General features: G+C 38.6%; 1 protein-coding gene across 1 annotated transcript in view; it reads right to left on the bottom strand.

Moving 5' to 3' along the window:
• Positions 1–11,803: 11,803 nt before the first annotated feature.
• The window catches only part of slc49a4 (solute carrier family 49 member 4), a 50,347-nt gene continuing 35,873 nt past the window's right edge, over positions 11,804–26,277 (bottom strand). The window contains exon 9 of the mRNA XM_084121412.1: positions 11,804–13,584. Coding sequence (XP_083977538.1) covers positions 13,469–13,584 — 116 coding nt within the window. The 3' untranslated portion in view covers positions 11,804–13,468. The remainder of the gene's footprint in view (positions 13,585–26,277) is intronic.

The raw sequence follows: 26,277 nt of genomic DNA, 5'->3' as shown, positions 1-26,277 counted from the left end.
CCCGGCTGTTTCGTCCTTTCCCAACTACTCCCACACTACATCAATCTAGGTCACCTCGCTGTCTCCCGCAGAGTGAAAGGTAAGCGTTTTCAAATTGTCATGTTTTTCAATCCAATGTCAGGTTGGCTATCATACACTCCCATTTGTATGTGTAGGGATTTGCTTGGCAGGCTGAGGAAAATTGGACCTAAATGCTGACAACACGTGCACACGGTTTTCCCCTTCACAGAAGAGAGAAAAATAGATGTTGGTCTTTGACATGAAGCAGTGTTTGCCCTTTTCACTCAAGACCTGATGGCATTAATATTAAAGTTGGCATCGCCATCCAAGATTTACCGCCTGAGTGAGTGAAGTTTATTCACTGCTCGGACTGTAAGTTTCTTTTATTTATAAAGAAGATGGTCTAGATTCTAGAGTTTTAAATGAGTGAGAGTCGATAGGAAAGTCCAGCAAAGTCTCTTTTTATAGTTGTTTGCTTGGATGATCAATAACTCTAGTTTCAAAATTATTGCTGTTGCTCCATTCAGTCAAAGGAATAGTTCACCCAAAAAATGAAAACCTTAATGCCGTTTCAAACCGATCTGACTTTTTCTTCTGTGAAACACAAAAGAAGAAAAAGTGTTTTCATTACAGTACAGATGTTGCTTTTTTCCATGCAGTAACAATGAATGGGGTCTGGAGCTTTCAAGCTGAATCAGAATAGTAAAGTAGTCATTCCAAGTAATGTGCTATATTCATAGCGTTTTAGAATAAAAGCTAAAAATGTAAGCTGTTATCCACTGAAAATATTCTCCTCCAGTGCCACTGTGACCGGATCATAGAGTTGAATGGGAATCGGATCAGTCAAATTTGTGAATGAATTGTTTTCTGGTTTTGTGAGTTGGATCAAACTATTCATTGAAATGATCTGACTCAATTAAGTTTGCTAATTGAACGATACTTTTTTTATCTCATGAATGTGCCCAGATTTTCAGTGAACAATGACTTTTGGTCAGAACAGAGCTATTATGTGACTACAGAAGTAGTATGGACCCCTTTTTGGAGCCTGAAAGCTCCGGTCCCCAATTTATCCAGTGACCAACTAATTTCTAAAACCAGAACCAGAACTATTCATTAAAGGTGCAGTTTGTAATATTGACAGCTAGCGGTTGAAATTGGTACTGCAGTCCAAATTCTAAATATTGGAGAGAATCGTTTCCCCCATGGCTAGATTGAGGACTGGTCATAGAGCTTTTTAGATGGATGCCGAGGCTTTTTATGTCCGGTAGAATCTTCCATGGCTGCAATACACTGTGGTTTCCGGGATGTCTAGATACTATTTGGGTAATTTGGCAGTCGGCGGGATCGCAGAGACCAAAACAAAAACATTCCGACACAGAACAAGTATGTCCTAAATATCTGCAAGTGTATTATGGTATTTTTAGGCTTTATAAGTACAGACAAAGAAATTACATACAGCACCTTTAAAAAGTTTTATGTTTGGGATGATATGAGGTAAATTACAGGAATTGCATTTGGGTGAACTATGTGTTCTGTGATATGTTTTTCCAAGCTCAGAGTGAATGATGTCATCTCTCTGTTGAAGACAATACATACTTTTTCTTCAGCATAAAAACCAAACTTATCTCAATCTACCCGTATGAGTCCAGCGGGGCAATGCTTTGAGATGAAGGGTGAAGGCCAGAGCCCGCTGCACTACTGCTTGGTCTTTGCACAGCACTGCAATCATTTCAAAGTGTGTTTTATTGACGAGCACGCGGCTCCATCCATCAGCCACTATCTGCTGACAGACTGGCACTGACAGATGACCACCGCTGTCCTCCCCTGAGTGGCGAGCTGGCGTCACGCCAGGACAGAGCCGTATGCTGAAGGTATAGGGGTAGAATCTGCGGCCCATCAGAGAAGAGCAGTGGCGAGGAGCGAGACAGATGCTTTTGTGGCTGGTTCTGCAAACCTCGTGGAATCAATTTGTGCTGCTGTCAGCAGAGTCGGGAACTGCAGAGTAATGTGTCTTCACCAGTACTATACTGTAACTTCCTTAACACCTGGTATAAAATACAGTGTCATGGCCTTGGAAATCTAATCTTTGGATTCATGTTGTATTTCATTTTTTTTTTGTTGAAAAAAAAAACAAAAAAACATCCTGAACCTAAAAATTATTTCAGCCTTTGTGTCAGCCTCAGGTTGGTTATACCACTTTGACTTTATGGCCTACAAAAAAATTTTTAATTAATAAATGGGAGGCATAAAAGGTGAAATCATGTCAGGTTTTTTTATGTATTATTGAATAAATGAATGGATACAGACTCACTGACACCCCTGCATAACTCTGCATAAAGCGGTTACACAGATTTTGTTTGGGAGTATTTTGGAAAGCATTTATTAGACTGGAAATTCAGTATTCAGATTGCTTAAAGAAATCAGTTTGCATCTGCACCCAACGCATATGTCTTGCCATTGTTTTCACTATATAGCCAATGATCTCTGTGAAAAACACTGTGGCACATCAGATAAACATCGTTCTATTATGATGTTTGTGAAGAAAACTGAAATTGTTTTGGTGTTTGGTCTCCACAGGGAGACTGGGAGAGACTGTTTGCATGCTTACAAAATGAGCAAACCAGTTTGAGAAAGTCTCAGAACCTTAAACAGCTCTCCTTTACAGCACAGAATCTTTTTTTTTCTCTGAGGAAAAGATACAGTGTTTGCGCTCTGAAATAACAGATGCTTGGAAATGATTGATATCATCTGCAACCAGATGTCATTGATCAGATATCTTCCATATACAGGGATCATACACTAAGATGATCTCACAAAACCTGTCATATTTCCAAAGAATAATATGAGAAAAGGATTTTGTGTAAAAATATTTTTAGCACCATTACATTTTTTTTCCATTGTGACATGTTTATTTGTGTCATGCGCTCAACAGATATGTCTGTGAATGGCTACATGGCTCACAAAAATACATTGTAAATAGAAACCTTTGATGTTCTTCACACAAACACTCACGGGAGCATTTTAAAGCAGCCGGCTATCAGCGGGTACCGGTACATGTCGTCATAATAAATGATGTAATAAATCTTTGGCGGGACAAAGATTCATTTTTGGTGGCCGTCAAAGTATTTTTTAAACAATAGCCTATACAAATGATTTTTTAACTGAACGGGAGCCTTATTCTTTTTCTTCTTTTTTCGGTAGACTACAGATTTCTAAAATGAGGGACGGGCCTCAAATCCGTATGTACAGTTTACAAAACTGTAGGAACGGATTGCGAAAGTGTGTGCATGGTTTATTAATTTTTTAGGTATGGAATGAAAAACCGAAGTTACGGTTTACAAATGCGAGCGCACGGATTGGAAATTCATGGGTAAGGTTTATTAATCCGTGGGCATGATTTGTTAAACCGAGGGAAAAATTTAAGAATCTGTGAGTAGCCTACGGTTTATAAACTGAGGGGACGAATTGCAAAACTGTGGCACGGACTTGCGGGTCTTGATTTTTCTTTCTCCTAGGTCACTGTAGGTGACTCCGTATTTTATAGAGACACATGATGCAATCAAGGCAAAATATTTCCCCAATGGATTTCATATCAGATTCTACTTTGTTGAACACTCAAAATACAGATCACATGGTTTCAAAGTGACCTCTGCTCATGCTATCGGAATCATAAATTTGAGTTGGAAATTGGTCATGAACGCTCTCTCAAGTTGTATGTATAACATGGAAACTCGGACATAATTTTGATACCCAAGTTCCCGAGTTGGGGCGTGCCATAAAATGTTAAACATGGACAGAGGGGAGAACAATTGCTGCTGTAACTGGTATTCTTTATTATTTTTTCCTCAACAGCTCGCCTTTAAACGCAGCGAAAATGCATGTACTTGACCGAAATTCTTATAGCACGGTAAATGTGGTTATAAACAAATGGGACGAAAAGTTTTATTCAAAATTAAATATCTTCAATACATTTTGCTTTAATAAGATTTACCTAAGAAATAGGCAAGAATAAACCTGGTAACCTCCATGAATCCTATTCTTTCCGAGAACAAATGAACGCGACAAGCTGGTAATCATGATTTCAGAAGAGGGAAGATGGAAATTTCCAATAGCATGTGAAGGAAGCATAAGAGGTGCTTCCTTCCTGCGTTCGCTAATGTTTTTTTTTTTTTTTTAATCGTAGTAACATGCACAGACGAATCATGCACAGCAAAAAAAAATAAAAAAAATAAAAGTGCTAGACTCTTCCAAAGTCAAACACATTTGGATCACCTCATCCAGTGTTCACACAGCTTTCTCCTACTGACTCTTCTCAAAGTCATTTTTTTCTTCTTTTTTGGATGTGACATTAAAGAATGGGTGGGTGACCATAATGGTCAGAGATAAAGGGTCCTTTTGCCTCTAGAGTATTCATATTGATGATTGCAGGAGCAGACCAAATTATGTTAAATTACCTCACTTAGCCAATATGGTTTGGAGCTAAATGGATCTTCTATTATACATTTTGCCCAAAGAAAATGATTAGGACAAAAATCAGACCAAGATTTATATTAAAAAAATCTTCATTTAAACAGCATCGGCTTAGTGGGGCATTTATTTGACAAAACTTTACTGTGTTGTTTAATCTACTGCCTGATGTCATAAAAGCTGAAACATGCTCTGAAACAAACATAAAGGAAAACTTCAACATTGATTTGACTGGAATATCTCTGGCACAAATTTAGCAGTTTCGCAACAGAAATCTAAATAGAAAAGTATAACAATGTCGTTTTAAAGGAAAAACTTTATTCAAACATTTGTTATTAAGAAAGTTTTTCATCATTTAAGAAAGTTATTTTTACACATACCAACACTGCAGTGCACAAGAAGAACAAGTGACAGAACTGAATTTTTTATAGCACTACACATTTCCATCAGGAAACTTACAGCAAGCTTTTCTTTTCATCACTGCGAAACAGAAATTGCTCAGAACTTTTTGCACTCGTAACATGAAACTTTAAAACTTTAGACAGAGAACAGAACACGAGTCACTGTTCAAAGTTTTCTTCACTAAATGAAGCAACTTTGTCCAGGAACCATCAGAAAATGTGCTGTTAGTTTCACACATGTGAACCCCTTCTATTGTCTGAAGGGGTTTTCAGCATTTTACCATTGCAGCAATAAAATATCTAATTATGTCATTTAAAAAGTACATTTTTTTTACAACATTATTGAGTTATTTTTTACACATACCAGTTATGACAAAACATTTTTTTTACAACATTATTGAGTTATTTTTTACACATACCAGTTATGACAAAACATTGTCACTCTCCGAGAGGAATAAACACCTTGAACTGAACTTTGAAAAAAAATAATAATAATAATAATTTAAACTACTCAGAGAAATGAAATCGAGAAACACAAAACAGTCACTCCTTTAAATCACTGTATTATTATCAGGCAATATTGTGTCTAATAAAACCTAAAACATGTGGTAGCTGACAGCTTGCAAGGTTGAACATATGCAATTCATGTACTAAGTGTACAGTAAGTCGCTTTGTATAATGAGCTACATGATTAATTATGACTGGCACCATCTCCCATGTGCTCCAACCTGACAGGTGAGCAGCTGTTGTGGCTGTTCTGCTATGCGATTCGGCAAGGACAGGTTAATGGAGCTCCGATCCTCTGACATCTCTAGCCATTTCCATTCAGTACTCTTATGATTGAATAGATCAAAGTCATAACTGCTGACCTGTCTGGCTCCATCGAGCCCATGTAACTGCACAGGTCCCCTTTCTGCAAGCTGCTCTCTCACGTTTATGAGGGAACAAAACAATAATCCAGATGTCCATTAGCCCCCCTGTTACACATGCAGAATCCTAAAGCCGGTGTGTCATATCCCAGTCTTCAAGCTGAAGAAGCTGGATGCACAACGTTTGAATAATATCAAGCCGCAAATATGACTTGTGATGCAGCCTGGAATCAAAAATTAGACCATGTTTGTTCATTTGTCCAGAGGAGAATTGGCCCCCGACTGAGTCTGGTTTCTCCCAAGGCTATTTTTCTCCATCTCTGTTACCTGATGAATTTTGGGTTCCCTTCCACGGTCTCCTTTGGCTTGCTTAGTTGGGGTTTCAAGGACATTTGATATTCAGTAATATTATCAATTTGACAACACAGACATTATCGCAAGATGAGAAAACTTGAACTGAATTAAGCTGCAAGATGACTCTATTGTAGAGCTGCTTTATACCTGAATCGAATTCATTTCATAATTGACACATTTTGCAACATTGACACTGACTGAACCGAACTGAATTAACACTAAACTGACTCGAGCTGAATAACGACCTGTACATCTGCATTGAACTTGCCTCATAATTGATTAACTTTACAGTTATTGAACCGAACTGAATCAACACTGAACTGACTTGAGCTTAATAATGACTCTATTGTCTTTTTTAGAATTTGAACTTGTCTCATATTTCATGAAGTCTCCATCATTGCATCATTTTTTTATTTACTACTGTGAAGCTGCTTTGAAACAGTCTGTATGAAGCACTATATAAATAATGGTGACTTGATACAGATGATTAATGTGTGCATTTTATCAGCATGTGTTTAATGGGAATTGAACACCTGACCTTAGCTTTTTGCTAACAGCTTTGAATATATAATGGTCTTAAAACAATGCATATTAAGTTTAGTTTACGCCATTGTAGCCAGCTTATGCCAGTCAGCTTCCTTCATTAGTAGAGCATGGTTGTCAGAGCAGAGGTGTTGTGGGATTAAAATGAGATGAGTGCATGATCAAAGAGTCCGTCACTCTCTCGACCGCTGCGTTTCCGCTTGCCTGGATCTCTTAATTGCTTGAAGTCTCGAGACATGCTGCTTTGGTTTAGCCACGTCTCCGCACATTAGAGCCGCACAACTGAATCCAAACATGCCGTCTGCTCGTTCCATCTCCCGTCTGGTCTTGGAACGAAAGTCGCTCACCTTGATGAGATTCAGCCAAGTAGACTCCCCATCCAAACATGCTCACTGATTATCATCAAGCTCCATTATGTTTTGTTGGACTTTGCTATTGATTTGCTGGAAGTGCGGGTTCCATGCCTAGCTTCTTATTCAGCAGGCTATCACAGTCAGGGCTGGAGCGAGATGGCTGGTAATGCCTCTGTGACCATGTTGCGCACATCCCTGCCAGCCATCTGGTGCTTACTGCAATCATGTATCCTTAAAGTCACTGCAATGCACTGAGAAATCTCTACAGCTTCTCGAAAACAGTCACTTTTATTATTGTTTTATTTATCATCTTTATTGCAAGATTTTTTCAAGGTAAATTTAATATTTTTAAATTTGTGTCTTTCCCCATAAAAAAAGGACATTTGGAGACTCCAAAAGGACACCAAATAACCAAATGACATAAGGAGACCATATAATTCATAAATGTATGCACACCAAAGAAAAAGAAAAAAAAAGTTTGTTTTTTTCTCAGAATACACAATGTATAGCCCAGTGCAGTACAGTGCAACAGCAAAGAGCTTGTTTACCTTTTATACAAGTCAAGTTGCGATACCCAACAGGAGATGCCAAAAAAAACTAAACCGCATAGACCTGAGGCTACCTAGTACTGTTCAAGGATCCATTCAGAATTACTTAACACAGCAACATGACAGATAAAAACATTATCCCGAACGTGTGTGGAAACAACGTGATTGTACTGAAAAGTGTCGGTGCATAAAATACAATGTGTGATCACTGATAAGTGCGTCGAGAGCGCACATAGCCTACATGGTTTGTTAGCTCATCAATATAACGGGCTCACGCGTGCTTACTGTAGCCTACGACTCCTGTACGTCACAGCAATCGTCTTTATACCTTGATTGCCATGCTTTAGCATACTAGTGAGACCAGTGGCGGTTCTACATTGAATTACACCCTGGGCGAGACCCCCTTCGAGCGCCCCCCCAATCCCCCCAATTTGGACATAATTTTTCTTACCCCATTGGCAGATCAAGTTTTGCTTGTTTTAAGCAAAAAATACATTTTTATTTATTCCCCAGAAAACAAGACTTAATATCTTATGTCATATTACTACTTTAGTAATATAACGTTATGCATCTTTATTTAATAAATGTTTGATATTTGGACTGGAAACAAGACAAAAATACTAAGTAAGAAAAGCATTTTTTGCAGTGTAATAACTGAACTTGTAACAGTTTTGTTGCAAGGCACAATATTATGGTGAAATTAGATCTCGTGTTTGAGTTAAAACCGAATTATTGTTAAGCATAGCAAGAATCATAGCAAAAAGGCTAACAAATAAGAGTTATACCCACCAATTAATATTGCCCCTTCATTCATGACATGGATACCGTAATCATACAGAGAAAACATAGTTGTATACCTTTATCTTTCGCTCGTTTCTAAATTGGGCACCTGATGGCTTTGACCTTTCTTGTCCATCTCTTATTTGGCACTCGACATCGACAATCAACAGATTTCCCCTGATCCCCCCCCATACCAACTGTCACTCACGACGTCACAACCAGAAGTCAAGACTAAACCAATTCACCTTGGTGGTGGTGACCAAGTAATCGTTTTGTATTACCTATTTTTATTAGCCATTCAGACAATTCAGAAAAACAAAAATGTTCAGGAAATATAGAGGCCCGTATTTATAATATTCTGAATGAAATGTGCGTTATTTGGAAGAAAGTCGAGGTGTGACTGACTTAGATAACTATATGGATCCCCCGTTCCATTTGGGAGAGACCCAGAGGTGAACTGTCATCTGCGCCCGCGCCTCCGCGCCCCCTCCCCTTTCCCCTTCTCAAACAAACAGCTTCTGTGCAGTGTGCACGGCATCTTCTCAGCAAGCAGGGGCGCCTGCAACTGCAGGGGGCGCAAATTTGCCAATTCCCCACACAGTGAAATGATAGATAATAGAAAACCGCTTCGCGACGCATATTTATTTACTTATTTATTTTTTTCTGCTCGTGCCGGCGGTGCCGCCCCCCCAAAAATGCCGCCCCGGGCGATTGCCCGGTTCGCCCGTGCCAAAAACCGCTACTGAGTGAGACGCTGGTTTGCTTTCTCCAGGCCATCTGGCCATACAGCGGAGGGCTGTTTTGACGTCATTCTGTCTATCTGTATTTCCCTCACAGCGATGCGTGAGGGCGCACGCTCTTCAGAAATAATCACAGAATATGACAGACACCTGTTTTAAAGAGAAACACACATTGGAATGAATCACTGAAAATGCAACGCGAGTAGCCTATCTCTTCTCTCTGCCATTTGTGATGTATTCAGCCTGGCTTTCTTTTCATTAGCACTGTTGAACTGACCGTGTGAGTGAATTCGCTTATTGGATCATTGGACTGGAAACTTTCCCGGAGTTTAGCGGCTTAAAAAGATCTGATGTGATGACAAACAAAGATGCGAAATCGGGAAAATTAAGTATTTTGAATTAATGTAATGCCTTAGGCTACATTAATGTTGACAAATAGAAATTAATTTTCGTAAATTAAAATAAAAGCTGAAATAAAGTATAAACATTAGGCTACATTAAACAAAATTACAATTGCCTTGACAACTGACAATTTGACAAATGCGATCTAGAAAAGTGTTCCAGCGAGCTGTGTAGGCCTACTGTAACACAGTCAACATTTATGGTTTCCTTTCGAACGGTCAGTTTTGAAGAAGAAAAAAAGAGGTAGACTCTACTTGTCCATGCAAAAATCAAGGTATTGTTATGCAGATGAGAGGTTTCACAATTAGGCTACTTGCACAAATCAAGAGTCTCTGATATTCTGTTCCATCCTTCAAATTTCATTGGATATTTTTTTACCCGTTTTATTGTCAAATGTGAAAATTAAAAGTTAGATAATTTTAAAAAGTTACTTACATTACTTTTAATTTTTTTTTTAAAACGTCTCCATCCAGGATGCTGCACACTGGTGGTGGGTGAGAGGAGACCCTCTTTATGATTGTAAAGCATTGTGTAAAGCACAATAAGTACATAGTAAAGCACTATATAAATGCCTCATTCATTCAACTTTTGAACATGTTAATTTGTGTAAATTCATTTCATGCTAAACAGGCTAAATATAAGAATTGTATAGTTTCTGCAAGGGGTGTGTAAACTTATAAGCACAACTGTAACTGGTGAAACCGAAGTCAACCACCCTATATTTTTGTTTTCTATTTATTTGTATTTTTCATAAGACAAGGGTTCTGAATCTGTCGCAGAAGAAGTCCGCTGGGAAACGTCTTGCCGGAAACATGAAAGGGCATACAGAGCATGCGAGGACTGAAAGCTGCAACAGAAAACAAATCAATGGCTATAAAAGTGTCACCTAGATTGACAGTGAGCACTGTTTACAACAGAGTGTGCGTCATGTGCTCAAGAACAGGAACCAGGGCGGAACAGAGCGCATGGAGGGGGGGAACAAAGCCAAAATGGATTTTATGAAATTGCTTGTCACTGAATGAAAACACCTGTTAAAGACAATCTTCTCCCAGGATACCTGTTGCTGCTGTTGTCAACACTGAAAAGTAACACTTGAATTGGAGGCTTTTTTTATGTGCTGAAAATTTGACGCGACAAGCTTAAATGATCCTTTTTGGTATTCAGCTATGGTGGGATGAAGAAAGGGATCAATGTTCTTTCAATGCTCTGACAGCAGTGCTGTGAAACAAAAAAGAACTTAAGAAACTTCAATACTTCATTCTTTGAAAGCGGAAAGGGTGAAAAAGTAATACTTTAAAAAAGGTAAAGGTATTAAAACTTTAAACTTGGTATTCACTTTTTACGTGTCTCTAAGGATCATTAATCCACATAAAAACCATCAGACCGATTTTTAATGCGAAAGCATAAACAAGGATGAATGCAAAGCAATTTTATTTAGTGTTCACATAATTGCAAATTGTTAGTTTCACACAAACCTAAAAATACAGCGACAGACAAGTAGATAAATGGCTCATTCTATATTTGTGGAGACAATAAATAATATATACACATAGAAACTACAAAGTGAAGTGTAATTGTAATATAATTGCACGTTTATACACAATCATATATTATGTTGTATTATATTATTCATAACATGAATGGAAAGTTGACCAACAATAGAGTATTTTTTTTATATCTATAGGCCTAAATATTAAAATAGTATTTATTTTATTTTTCTATATCCAATCCAATATATGTATTTTATTTTAAATATTATTATTTTCAAGGTTTTTAAAGTCTATAACTCATATAAGCCTATTCAAGTTAAACATAAATAAATGACTTTTAAACTGTTAGTTCCATGAAAATTAAACTGTTAATCGAAATTTTTATTATGAAAAATGAACACTGGCAAAATTCATACAGAACGTTTATCAGATGAGAACAATAATCTATAGGCTTGCATGCAAACCGCAGGTTTTTTTGGCTGGTGTACCGCACAATATGCTAAACACATACTTGCTGTGTACGCCCACTCTCAATCCTGGTGAAATCTATGATCTCATGCTTTGAAGGGTGTGGGGCATTGTGGAGCGTCTGCAAAATCCAAAAGTATGACCTCATACATATAGATGCCCATGATGACACAATAAGTTGTTTCCTCAAAGGAAGGCAGCATTCTGTAATGGCTGGTTAACACTGCCAACATTTCAATCATTGTAGTATTTTACAACGCCTTTGTACACGGCTCATCCAATCATAATGTAGAGTCAGAACTATTTGTTTTATAACTGTTATTTTCAGTTTCTCATTACATAGAAGCCAGGTCAACATCCTGACGACAGAAAGGAGACTAAGACATGATTCCATTTTAAAAACATATTTTTAATAAGGTGCTAAAAATCTTTGACATGTATTTGCACACGGACAGGAACACGTACGCCCCTCCTGTGCCACTTATCATTAACATTACAGTGACAGAACAGAGCACAAGCACCGACTTGGCACGCACATCACAGTGGAGAGGAGGACAGAACAAAGGTCACTGTTAATTAAGGCATGTTCACAGGTAAAAGAGAGAACCGTTCTGTACAGAGAAACACGGAAAGTGATTCGCAAGCAGGCTTTTCCCAGAGGAGAACAGAACTGTGTGTGTCCAAAGTTCTCAGTTGCAAAGCTGTGGAAATGTGAGGGCTGAAAGAATTCAGCATGTCCATGAAATGCTTTTCCTTTCCACTGATAACCGTCAATCAGTTCCACTGAAGTCAATCCTAAATCCAAGTCTCAAGCCAGCAAATTTCACCTTTCACAGCAATGCTGCATGCAACTAATGCGATGAAGTAGTCTAGATTCAGATGGGCTCCATTTTTATGGTGATGCTTAAAAATGCAGGAGGGAACAGACCGGTGGGTTCACGGGTCATACGACAGGGAGAGGGAATATTGCACTCGTTGATGCATGAGGTTGTGCCACAAATCACGAAAGGCTACCAAACATGGCCGTTATTGCTGGTGTTTTACTGTTCCAGCAGTCTGTAATGCCATGTTTAAAACGCTCAGACATAAAAAACATTAACAATCCCTTACAGTATCAATATTAGTGAATTAATCCCTAAAATGAGTTAATAAATTACATTTAAATGCTCTTAAAACATAATCAATTGCAAACAATTCTGTAAAAAAGCTCAAAGGCTTGTGCAACAGACACCCACTGTGTGCATGCTACAGCTAGAGATGAACACAAATGGCTACCTTAACATGAATATAGCTCTCTCATCTCATAAACCACAACCTCAGACGTTTTGAGGTAACATGACACAGAATCGGACCAATCGCTGTAAAACGATTAGACTCCACAGTGGAGTGAATAATCCTTTGCATAATATGGGCTTATAAGGAAAACGAGAAGACTTGAGGACCACGGCATATGCCACTTATTGACAGACCTATCACAGGTCAATTAAAGCTTGGATCCCACAGGCTATTTACAAGTGACACTACAGCTCTAAGAGGTCCCCGGTCCACAGACGGCCATAGCTCCCGCCAGGCGGCTAATTGAGCTTGTCTATAATTATCCATTACACTCCCATTAGATGTGGTGAGAGCACTAGAGTCGTCATCACCATGGGGCACTGCCAAATCCACGAGAAGATCCGCTTGTGCTCGCATCTCTATGCAATAAATGTCCCTTATATCGTGACAGTATGTAAACACATAATTTCCATTGATCGTTTAAAAAAAAAAGGTAAAATAAAATATATAAAAGGGATGCATTCAGAAGGCAAAATGTCAAGGTCAGTATCTACACTTCTTTCCTCCTTAGTCAGGTCTCAGTTTCTACTGTTAGTTATGATGCTAACACAATGCACTGCCATCACTGCTGATCATATATTTCACAATTACAAATCTTTCAAAAAAAAAGCACTGATCCATTAAAGTGAGCAACATGCTGTGTGCCCTTTCTGTGCACTCTGCTGGAATACATACAGCCTTCAGTCTTCTTCAGCGGGAAAAAGCTCACTCGGTGTGCTCAGACAGAGACAAAGACGTCCAAATAGAGGCGGTCGTACGATTCCCTGAAGAAAAGGAGGAGCAGGAGACTGAAGATGCAGGATCCTGTCAAACACCAGTTCAACCAGGACAGCTCTGAAAAACAAAATAGCAAGGTTGACTGAGGTTAGCGAAGACAGTGTTGAGAGCGCTGGATACCACGTACATCAATGCATGATAGAACATGAGTTTATCATACTTTTGGAAATAGCGTTTTTTTCCGCATTATTCATCATAAAAGCTAAAAATGTTAACAGTCTTTTTCCCCCACAGCATGGCATTCATTAAACACAGCTATTCTAGGCATCTTTTCTTCACGTTTGTAAGTTTCAGGTAAGTTAAAGGGGTCATCGGATGCAAAATTCACTTTTATATGGTGTTTGCATATAAATGTGTCTTAGCAGTGTGTGGACAACCACCATACAATGAAAAAAATCCATTCACTCTTTTTTCAATCCTCAAAAAGCCTAAACACACTCAATAATCAAGCCGTTTGGATTTTCTGAGCAATATGCAGTGGCGGATTAAGACTCGCGTTCTGACGTCAACCCAACTTTCATTTCCAACCAAAATACAACGTCTGTCCGACGTCGGATGTTAACTTCAATCTGACGTTGGCTTCTGACGTCAACCCAACTTTCGGCACTGACACCTAGAGTTTATACAACATCAGGAAGATCAGACCCTTCGTATCAGAGCAGGCCACACAACTTCTTGTCCAAGCTCTTGTTCTCTCCAGACTGTACTATTGTAATGCTCTCTTAGCAGGCCTTCCGGCATGTACCTTCAAGCCTTTGCAACTAATCCAGAATGCAGCAGCGGGGGTGATCTTCAACGAGCCGAAGAAAGCCCACGTCACACCTCTCTTCATCAGTTTGCACTGGCTGCCAATAGCCACTCGCATCAAATTCAAGGCACTGATGTTTGCCTACAAGACAACCACTGGCTCTGCACCAATATACCTAAACTCGCTAGTTCAGACTTATGCACCCTCCAGAAGCTTGCGTTCTGCAAGTGAACGATGCCTCGTGGTGCCATCCCAAAGAGGCAAAAAATCACTCTCACGGACCTTTTCCTGGACTGCTCCCAGCTGGTGGAATGACCTGCCTATCTCAATTCAAACAGCTGAGTCTTAAGCCATTTTCAAAAAATGTCTAAAGACGCATCTTTTTCGTCAGCACCTGACCAATTGCTAGCACTTACCTTTTCTATTCCATACTATTCTATTTATTTTGTTTTTCTGTAAAAAACAAAAACTTGCTATGTGTACTGTGCTAGACTAACTGAGACTTATTACAGCACTTGTATAATTATGCCCTCTTGCTAGTCTGATTGCTTCTATTGTTCTCCTCATTTGTAAGTCGCTTTGGATAAAAGAGCCTGCTAAATGATTAAATGTAAATGTAAAATAAAATGTAAAAACTCACTCGTTTACACACTGCCTCTTTCTGCAACTTTTTTACAAAGTACAAAGTGAAAGTGCAAGGCTGATACTCTGTAGTGGATTCACACATACATGAGCGTCGCAAGGCAGTTTCATTTCGACGCAAAATACGCGAAACCGCACAGCACACTCCCAGAATCTGTATGGTGCGTTTCCACTAGCTTAGCATGGAGCAGAGCGAGCGTTTTCAGTTCATATAGAAGTTTAGCTTCACACTTACACGCGAGCTTAAAAAGCTCAACTTCCATTTGGAATTAATTGAAAACACTCGCTCTGCTCCATGCCAGTGGACACGCTAGTGTAATATGGGCATGAAACGAAAATGAAATGAAATGAAATGAAATGGCGGTAGTTCCCGCGTCCACAAAAACATATACAATAATGAAAATAATAAACTTCCACCAAAACATTCAGGGAAATTAAAACGTTCTGATGAAAGGGTATATATAGGCCTAGGCTAGAAATTCGTTTGAGAATGAATCGCTTGTTTTAAAAGAGAAAAATATATTTGCGTGGTGCCCCCCGCACTTGCCCAATTGCCCATATGGTTAATCCGCCTATGGCAATATGATGTCATATTGCTCATGCTCCGCCCACGGACTGTCCCGTATTAGCATATTTCCTCCCTCAGCCATTTGTATACTGTCCACCAAGGCAGGTTGCCATGGCAGCACTTTATGTGTCTTGTGTCATACATGCTCCATGGAAGAGAGGGGTGGGGTGAGCAGTTGCTTATTATCATTTAAAGAGACATACACCGAAACGGGTCGCAGGAGCTGTTTTTGAGGAGGTAAAAAGGGTGTTGTTTTACACAACCATTGAGGAATTTTAACCAAAGTATGTTACAAACTTTACACGAAGACCCTAAAGAATCATCCCAACTTGTGGAAAATGGGCATCCGATGACCCCTTTAACAAATATAAATGTGTTTTTTTCCTTCTTTTTTTAGTACCTAGAAAAAAGCTATTTAGTAGTACCTAAAACTAGCATCCAAGGATTACTGTGGTTAGTGATGACAGCATTTAGAGCACCGAATACCATGTAGCCTACTTCACCGAAAGATAGAATGTTTATCACAATTTTATAAACACAGTAACATATATATACAAAAATAACAATGCAAGCCTACTTGGCCTTAAAAGGTTAGGTATATTTGTAAGGTACAAGAAAATAATGCAGATTTTTTTCACAGCTTAGCATGCATTACATTTTTTTTTCTAAAGGCAAATTCCAGTCATTTCAATAGGAGTAGTCCACACATTCAGAATTTTGAGCAGGGGTAAAACATTTCCACAAGAATTTGCTGCATTGACCAACTGAATGCTGCTTGGTTTGAAAGTGATTTATGTGTGAGCCGTGCTTTTTATATTTATATTTAGGGGATTTATATTTATTTATTTATATTTATATTTATATTTAAATATAATGACCCATTTCACTACATTACAGAGCTGCAAGTGGTTACAAACAGACTAAATGCAGTTGGCACTTACAAACTTTGAACATAAAACAGATATCACAGCCCTTCATTTCCTTTTGACCAAACCATATACATGGTCATGCTCCAATAATCAAAGGCAAATAGACTACAAAAACAAAATATACTAATAATTGTTTGAAATACATCAGACTGTGTGCGATAGCAGACACACACAGATTCCCACAGCCGCTCTATTCCTTTCATTGGGAAGTTAAAGTTACGAGAGGTTTTACATAAGGTTGAAGTTTAAACCAGCAACAGAATCATTTCACACGCGCTGCACATGAATACGAAGATACTTTTTAAATGACAACACTGAAAACTGCATGCGAGAGCTGTACAAAAACATTCAGAGTACATATACTGCAGTGAGCGATTCAATAGATGAAAGCCTCACACCAGCTGCTGGGGCTCTGATAGAGCGCTGGGTTGAATATAACATAAACCAGGTCAAACACATAGACCCTCGAGGACAAAGGAAAGAGCGTAACTTAATTTAATAGAGAAGTGGATTTCAATTTCAAGGTGTCCCGTATCCAGATAACAGGTTGATCAATTGCCCCTGAAGTGAGAGCTGCAATCGATGGCAGAAGGTGAAATGCATGCTGGGTCAGCTGCTGAGCCCATTTGGGATAAATGATATGATTTAGCCATGCAGCACAGTCAACACAACCAGGTACGGCGGACGATAGAGCCACGTCGACTCGAAGAAATGGGAAGCGGGGATTCTTTCCAAAAGCCCCCTCATTAATCAGGCCTTACTAGCCCTTCAGCTGCACTTGGTATAGCGGCAGGTTAATGGAGTTGTGTTTATCTGGCTATTATGTCTGTGCTGCACGCCCAGAGAGAGGTAGCATCACCAGGCAGGATGTCTGCAGCGCATGTTAATGAAGAGAGCGGCTCGGCTCAGGTAATCCAATCAGACGCCCCCCAAAAATCTGCGAGTCGTCAACAGTCACTCTTTCCAGCGCTAATGGAAGGCAGAACTTTGGACAGAGCGGCCCAACCTCTCCCTGAGGCAGCACCGCTATGGAGAATACAAAAGAAGTTGGTTTAAAGGATTCGATTTCTCCCTCCTTCTCTCGCAATAATAGGGCCACAGCAATTATATCCTGTCTGTCAGTTTACACAGCAGTCACACTGCTATGTCGCATTTCCTTCCTCTTAATACCTGACGGCAGAATGCAGAGATGTTGTTATTAAGGGTGCAATTTAGCCTGTCTCTTTCCTGCCATCGTCTCATGGGCTGTAATGTGCTGAAAAGGCCACGGTGGAATGACAGCGTAAACAGGCCACTCACCGTGACACTGAAAATCTCTTACATGCGGAGCGCTGGGACAAAAGCAAGGACAAGGAAGGAGGGATGCGATGAAACATCCTACAGCCGCTGTCTCACGTCGTGACCGGGCGGCCCAATGTCGTCTCACTCACCCACAGGGCTCCTCACTTCCTGTCAAGCGAGCTGGGGTGTCTGAGATGGTCCTCTTATTGCTGTAATTATTCTTAATCGCTCCCCATTCAGCTGGCAGACTGATGGCATATTTCAGATCAGTTTAATGTCTTGCTCTGGCCCCAAGCAGAATCAAGAGAGGATGACTGACAGTTTGTAGGCTCTGTTTTCTCCTTATAAGATTAAACCAGTATTATATTTTGCAGTTCTGAGTTTGATTTGTTTACCTGGTTTGCTCTGGCAACACAGTCAAGCTGTGATTCTAAATATACATATGTTAGAAAAGAGGAAAGATTATGTAAAAAATAATAATAAGACAAATTAAATTAAACAAAAACAAATTAAAATAAATGTAGGATTGAGTGCGAACCAAAACACAAATCAATCTTCCAGGTGATTTGTTCAAACGTAACTCCACACAGAACTAAACATTCCAAGCCCCAAATCACCCATCCCGCCTCCAGCCAGTCTACCTAAGAACTTTTATGAGCCCAACTAAAGGAAGAACTTGTCAATGTGAGATAGCTTGGAAAAGAATGATTGGTTCAGAGATGGCACAACTCAGTGCCCGATCAAGATAACAGCAGAAGTTGCTGGACCCCACAACATTCCAGACCCCCTCCTCCTTAAGTACCTCTGAATGACCAAACCAGAGTTCTCTTCTCTTTAAACCACAGAACTGAGATTTTACCTATAACTATACATAAAATCATTCAAGAACAATTTTCAATGGACTTATAATCAAACATCATGCAACTACATCATTCTATGTTGTTTCTACAATATATGTGTGTATCTAATATACTTAGATGCCATATAATTCATGTAATTGTTATAACTATTAGGTGTGTGAATGAAAGTGTGTCGTGCTTCCTGTCAGCATGATCGTATGTTCTTAATTCAAAAGATGGCTTGATTGAAATCTGTGTAAAATGTTTCATATTCTTATAATAGTAATAATGTCTAAACTGTGGCCTCTGTCCTCTCTGCTAGAGCTTAGAGAGTAAGGAGAGCACAGATAAGCTTGATTTATGATAAGAAGTGAAGAGAACGCCACCTCCTAAATAAAGAGAGTGTCTAATTGGTCAGAACTGATCCAGGAGGCCGGACAAACATGTGAGTTTAAAATCTTAGACCCGAACAAAGTTTTAGAAGAGCTCTCAACAAGGTTAGAAAAGTGCGCGAAGGGAGAAGAGACTAGACAGACTAGTAACCATGTAAACGCGCAGACAAAAGAACCCAAATCAAGATCAGAAGAACATGGGTTAAACAACTTCATTCAAGCCATCTAACTACTCGCGTCTCAATTTTCTTTCTTTTCTAAGTTTTCCTTTCTTTTCCGTTGTGAGCCTCGGTTCTAAGTTAAGTTTTGCGGCAAAGTTTCGTTCCACAATTCGACAAAACCAGCTTCAGACAAAGACTCTCAATCCATCCGCCAGCACACCACGTGATTGGCCGCCCCAGACCCAGGCACGAGGAGACCAGCCAACGAGCTCTGAAAACCCCTGTTACGCAGACAAAGGGAATCCCCAAAGCAAAGACAAGCAAGTACTGCCTCCAGACTCTTAAGCTGAACTGTTGTATTGATATAAATGTAATAACCTGTCTAAGGAACGATAGAAGGGTTAAATTAATGCTTGATGGTTCGTTCCAGGTCATGTCTTATAAGTGCATATAGAAACTTGGGATTTCATCATCTCACTCTTAAACTCACTCTTGAAACTTAATCTTTCCTCACTCTCTTTCTTTCTGCAACTCATATGAATGTGTGTGCGTGTGTTTGTGTTAGATATTAGTTTTATGTGTTAGAATAATCAATAAAGTCTTGTTTGTATTTTAAAGAAAAGTATTACTTGTGTTATGTGCTTACGAATTTAATGTCTTAAACTTCTGATCTAAGTTACCTTGCTAACTATAGTGTTTCACTATAGTTCGGATATTTATATCCGTTGCAGAGTTGATAGTTACAGTCAGTTCAAATGAACCGCGAACGAGTCATTTGCTCGGTTGTAATAAGTGACTCTTTCGAGTTCCCTATAAATTAATTAATAATTCCTTTGAGCTAAATTGACAAATCACTACAAATACAAATATCTTACATAAATTATAATTAATATTATATATATATATATATATATATACACACACACACACACACACACACACACACATACATGCACTATATATTTTTTTCTTTTTCTGTAGAGATTACAATTAAATTATTGTTTTTAAAAATTAACTTTAAGTGACAATGTCTAAAACTAAAATGAGGAAATTAGCATGCACAATTAATATGTATACAAAAATATGTATACTATACATGTTATAGTACAGTATATGTGCATTATAACATAATATTTCATCCCTTGATGAAACTTGATTTTGCTGAATGTTTACCTTCACAGGCAATTGAACGCGCTAAATCGAATGCTGCAAAAAGAGTTTAGTGCAGACATACCCCATCAGGAAGTACACACTCTGGGTCTCTACAAAAGGTTACTGGACCCTTAATTTTATTATTGCCATTTGACAGACGGGCCACCCTCAAACAGTAGGTGACATGTCCTTTACTAAGCCACAGTCAAAAAAGGCTGAATGTTCAATCTTTACCAGCTATTCACAGCTTTCGGATTTAAGGGTGAATGAACCAACCTTGCCAATTTAAATGGCCAGCTGGGAAGGACAGCAATGGTCACTCAGTGAAGCACATCCCTTTCATTTCATTTTAAAGTAAATACAAAGAAAGTGTAAGAAATGTGTGAATGTATCATCTGTCACAGGCAGGTGCTATTCTTAAAAGCACATCAACCTTGGGTGGCTGAAAAAAAGAGGATCTGGAAAATAAAAGAACATCGAGGCAGGCAGTATAAGAGGAAACAGACAATTTTCAATGCACATTGGTAACCAATCTACATAATAATTCAGATCTATATTAGCAATGAAATCAAAATAAACAGAGTAATTACAACAAGGTAAACAACAGAACTCTGTCAGGACTCAAGCTTCTTCTGAAGGCCGTGACACACCAAGCCTAAAGAACTAACGGCGACAAAAGTCAACTTTGTTGTCACCTCGCATCAGCTGTGTCTGGGCCAAAAAGCTGCACTTGATCACACCGCATAGACTATAGTCAACTGCCAACTAGCATGTGAGGTCTGCACCTGTGTATAAGGAAATAACTGTCAAGATCAGCAGGTATCAATAGTCCATATTCATCTTTCAAAAAATGAAACCGAAACTAGGACTGCAGATATTCAAACCGTAAACAAAGCAGCGCTTGCTTACCATCATGTTGATCACTTTCTTTGTTCCATGCAGTAGGCGGCTCATGTTGTTATAAAAATACTCGCTTATTGGAATGCTCAGGTAAGATGATATAAAATTAGAACAGCCTTCTGTCTGTGCCGTCTCAACTTCTTCGCTTGCTGTCATCACTGTCGCATTTTTTGTCGACTAAACTGAACAGCCAATCAAATGATCTCTCTCACAGATGGCCCTGACGCCAATTCAACATGTTGAATTGGCTGAACTGTCACCGACGAGGGTCCAAATAGAGATGCATGTGGAGCACACCATAAAAAGTAGCCCAACGGATGCTCATCAGCGGCCAGATGTTCTGTTTTAATACATTTTGAAATGGAATTTATTCCTGTGATGCAAAGCGGAATTTTCAGCACCATTACTCCAGTCTTCAGCGTCACATGATCCTTCAGAAATCATTCTAATATGATGATTTGGTGATCAAGAAACATTTCTTATTATTATTAACCATGTCGAAAACAGTTGTGCTGCTAAATACTTTTGTGTAAACTGTGAAGCATTTTTATTCAGGATGATTAGGAAGTGGAAAATAACAGCATTTATTTAAAACAGAAATACGTAACATTTAATTTAATGCCTCCTTGCATAATAAAAGTATTAATTTCTTTCAGAAAAAACAAAAATCTTACTGACCCCAAACTTTTTTTCAAAACTTTTTTAAGACGAATACATGCTTCGGTTTTACGTTTGTAACTACGTCTTGTACAGAGTGTAAAAATTCCAGCATCCAAATTTTACTTTCAGTAAATTTTGAGTAGAATGTCTAGAACTTCAATAATTGGTGGGTCCACTAGATGGCAACACTTTTACAGTTGGGCCATTACTTCAAAGAAATATCCTATAAAGAATATGAAAAATGCAAATGAAAACAACAGAATAAATGTTACATCAATGTGCAAGGGTGATATTACTAGAGCTTTCATCAAATGCACATGCACGTCATTTTAATGTGTTCAATTTAATCATCTGTCTAAAGTACTATTCATTTAACTATGTGTCAAATTTTAAGTGGAACTACACCTTTAAGAGGAGGACTTTGTGCAGTTTAGCTAACAGAGAGCTTATTATGTCGAGAAGGGCTTTCTGCCAGTGGAAACAGCGAGAGGTTGCAGGATGGTTCTGATGAAACAAACAGAAATCCATCCATCATCTCTTCAGCACCTACACACCGCTTGGCCTAAACAGAAAGCGTTCAAAACTCAATAGCAATGCCAACGCAATAACCATCTATATATAGAGACCTCATTGTTCCAACATTATTTTCAGCCATGGCACGGTGTTGGCGGGCAACTGCGGCACTGACAGCAACACAAAAACAGAACGAATCTCATGGCTTCATTTGGAACCGATAACACGATCAGATTTGAAAGGATGAGCCAGTTAAGCTCACTCATCTCAGTTTAATCTTTTCCAAGGGATCAGCAGGAAGACTGAGGAGTTTTCGCAGCCTTTCTTGACACCTGGGAGCCGTCCAGCAACCTAACTGCTCATAAAAACCGAGACCTGTCAGCCGGTCACTCAAGGCCACTGCCAGAATGGGGAGATAAGTATCACAGCGGACATCTGGATTTGACAGCGGTCAGTGTGAACAGAGCTTGACAGCAGTACAATTCATTACATATGCTAATTTCTAAAGAAAATGGGGGTGGTAAGTTTTTCACAGGCAAGCATGTTGTGGGTGGTTTCCAAGACATGGCTATGAAGTTTCAGAGATGCTCTATTTGGTTTCTAGGATGTTCTTAGTGTTGGCTAGGTGGTTGCTTACTGGTTCAAGTAAAAAAAAATCATATTCCAAAACTATATCATATTCTGGTCCCCATGTATGGCTCACATCTCTCCTTTAATGCATGTTTGTGTGATTTTCACCAGTTTTATTGACCTTTTATTGTATCGTAAGTCTGTTTTTACCCCAAAAATCGAAATCAAAAAGCAAATAAAATCCTATTATGACTTGATATTATTTTCAGGAAAATTAAATCCCCAAATATGCATAAAAACAGACTTTAACAAGATGACTATATCTTTATATTACTTTATATATTTGAATAATACAAGACTATATACAGACGTGCTCAGAATTAATCATACCCCTGGTAAATATGATCAAAAATGGCTGTAAAAAATAAATTTTGATCTTTCATTCAAAAAATTGGCAAAAATCTAACCTTTCATTTAAGTAAAAGAATTGAAAGTGGAAAAAAAAAAAAAATCACATTATGAAATAAATGTTTTTCTCCAAAACACGTTGGCCACAATTATTGATACCCTTTTATTAAATACCTTTTTTATCTCCTTTTGCCAAGATAACTGCTCTGAGTCTTCTTCTATAATGCCTGATGAGTTTGGAGAACACCTGACAAGAGATCAGAGACCATTCCTCCATACAGAATCTCTCCAGATCCTTCAGATTCCCAGATCCATGTTGGTGCTTCTTCTCTTCAGTTCACTCCACTCATCAGGTCAGGGAACTGGGACGGTCATGGCAGAAGCTTCATTTTGTGCTCCCTAACACATTTTTGTGTTGATTTTGATGTTTGTTTTGGACCGTTGTCCTGATAGAAGATCCAACCACGGCCCATTATAAGATTTCTAGCAGAAGGCGTCAGGTTTTGATTTTTATCTGTTGATATTTGATAGAATCCACGATGCCATGTATCTGAATAAGAAGTCCAGGACCTCCAGCAGAAAAATATGCCCACAACATTAAAGATCCAATGGTATATTAAATTGTACACATGGGGTACTTTTTATCCTTGTGTGCACCAAACCCATCTAGCGTGTTTGCTAGCTCTTTTTTTAGTTTCAACTGAATATGCTGGAGTTTGTTTTTGGAGGAGCGAGGAGCATTTTTCTTGAAACCCTCCCAAACAACATGTGGGGATGTAGGGGTTGTTTGATTTCTTTTTTTAATAGGCTTTCTGGCCCCAAGACTTAACTAATCTCTGCAATTCTCCATCTGTGATCCTTGAAGAGTCTTTGGCCACTCAAACTTTCATCCTCACCGTCCATTAAAGGTGCTCTAGGTAACTTTTTAACCTTAACTGAACAGCTTTGGAGTCAGTGGAATGGTTATATTACTTATTTCGAGTTGAATGGTGGTGGTTTCGCACCCCCCTGGTGCCCGAGAGCGGCAACTTGCAACTTTGGGCCGGCGGGTCGGCGTCAGGAAGTATCGCGTGATATCAGGTCTCGCGATGTAACGAATTGCTTGACTGCACTGCACACGTACACGCCCCCATTCAAGCACCGGCTAGCTATAAGCAAAGGGCAACGATAGATTGAGTTATGGCTGAGGCTGTAAAAAAGATGCAGAAAGCTAGGAAATCTTTGTCGGAGGACCAATGAAAGAGGAAACGGGATACTGACCGAGCAAGTCAGACTCGAGTAAATATCGGACCGGCTTTTTCAGAATGGGGAGAACTGAGAGAAACAGAAGCCTGCAAAACAGATGCTGATCCTGCTGTTGCACTTGTAAGTATCTTTGGAATAAACTGTGTTTAATATTTAAATTTCAAGTAATTGCGACCTCAGGATGTTTGCTATTGTCTGTAAAGGTTTTTATTATGATCGCTGTCTGTTACGGGCTTACTAGTACGCTAGATACTATAACTTTGATGTTAGCATTGTCATTAGCAAACACGTTTGATTTCTGTAGTTGTTTGGCCGTTCCTCTGTCGGTTTTATTTGTGTAACTTACACTTTTATTTTATGTCACTAAGTCAACGCGTCTGATAATAGGCAATAAACATGTTACACATATCATGATCGAGCTAGAAAAAACGTTCTGATGTTTTCTTAGACAAGCAAAGGTAAACCGTCATTCTACCAGATTAACTTATAGACCTTACTAATATAACTTTAGACAAATATTAGCCTCCGATATATATATATATATATATATATATATATATATATATATATATATATATTTATGCTCATGCCCATTCTCCCAAAAACAAACAAACACCAAAGCAGTAGTTCGCCTCGTTCATATCGTTCGTTCCCGGTAAAAATAATAGTATGCATGACAACACAATAAAAAAAATAAATAAAAAAATCGCCATCAGTTGAAAAGAAAATATTGCTTTACTTGCCTCGGTAGACCTAACTGGTTTTGAAATAGCCTGTTCCTCTGCTCAGCTGGGTTGACAGCTGATCAGCTGGGTTGCTCGTGGCGAGGGGGGGAGGGACAACAGTTCGTTTTTACGACAGAGTGTTTGAAAGCATTTACTACCAGACACTAGGGGGAGCTTCGTAGAGAAAAAAACACTCAGACTTGCCTGGTGTCCCTTTAAGACAATATAGACACACGTCCTCTTCCTGGCAGATTCGTAACATCTTTAGTTGATTATAACTTCTTAATTATTGCCCTGATGGTCAAAATGGGGATTTTCAATTCTTTAGCTATTTTCTTACAGCCACTTTCTATTTTGTGATGCTCAACAATCTTTTGCTGCACATCAGAACTATATTCTTTGGTTTTACTCATTGTGATGGATGATTAAGGGAATTTGGCCTTTGTGTTTCCTCATATTTAAACTCCTGTGAAACAAGAAGTCATAGCTGGACAATTTCATGTTCCTAGTCACCCTGGTGTGCTAAAAAAAAAAAAAGGTAAATATTAATGGGAATATACTTCAGAGATATTTTATTCATAAAAAATTCTAGGGGTATCAATAATTGTGGCCAACGTGTTTTGGAGAAAAACATTTATTTCATAATGTGATTTCCCACCCCCCACTTTCAGTTCTTTTACTTAAATGAAAGGTTAGATTTTTGCCAATTTTTTGAATGAAAGATCAAAAGGATAAACGATGCAGATTTATTTTTTACAGACATTTTTGATCATATTTACCAGGGGTATGATTAATTCTGAGCACGACTGTATATATTTATATTCTAATATAATTAATATAATTTATTTATACATCTTAGTAGTATTTGTACAACTACCTTAAACTGAATTGATAAACTGATTTTAAAAAACTTTGAAAATATAAAATTATGAAGAATAAATGTGCTTAATTTTCCTGAAAATAAAATCACAAAATGTAAAAACTTCTGACAGTAAATTGCATTTTCTTTATGCAAAA

The sequence above is a fragment of the Abramis brama genome (genome assembly GCF_963993115.1).
Source record: "Abramis brama genome assembly, chromosome: 8".
In the NCBI taxonomy this organism is placed as follows: Eukaryota; Metazoa; Chordata; class Actinopteri; order Cypriniformes; family Leuciscidae; genus Abramis; species Abramis brama.
Note: the sequence above shows the minus strand (reverse complement) of the source record. Positions and strands in the feature narration are given on the sequence as shown.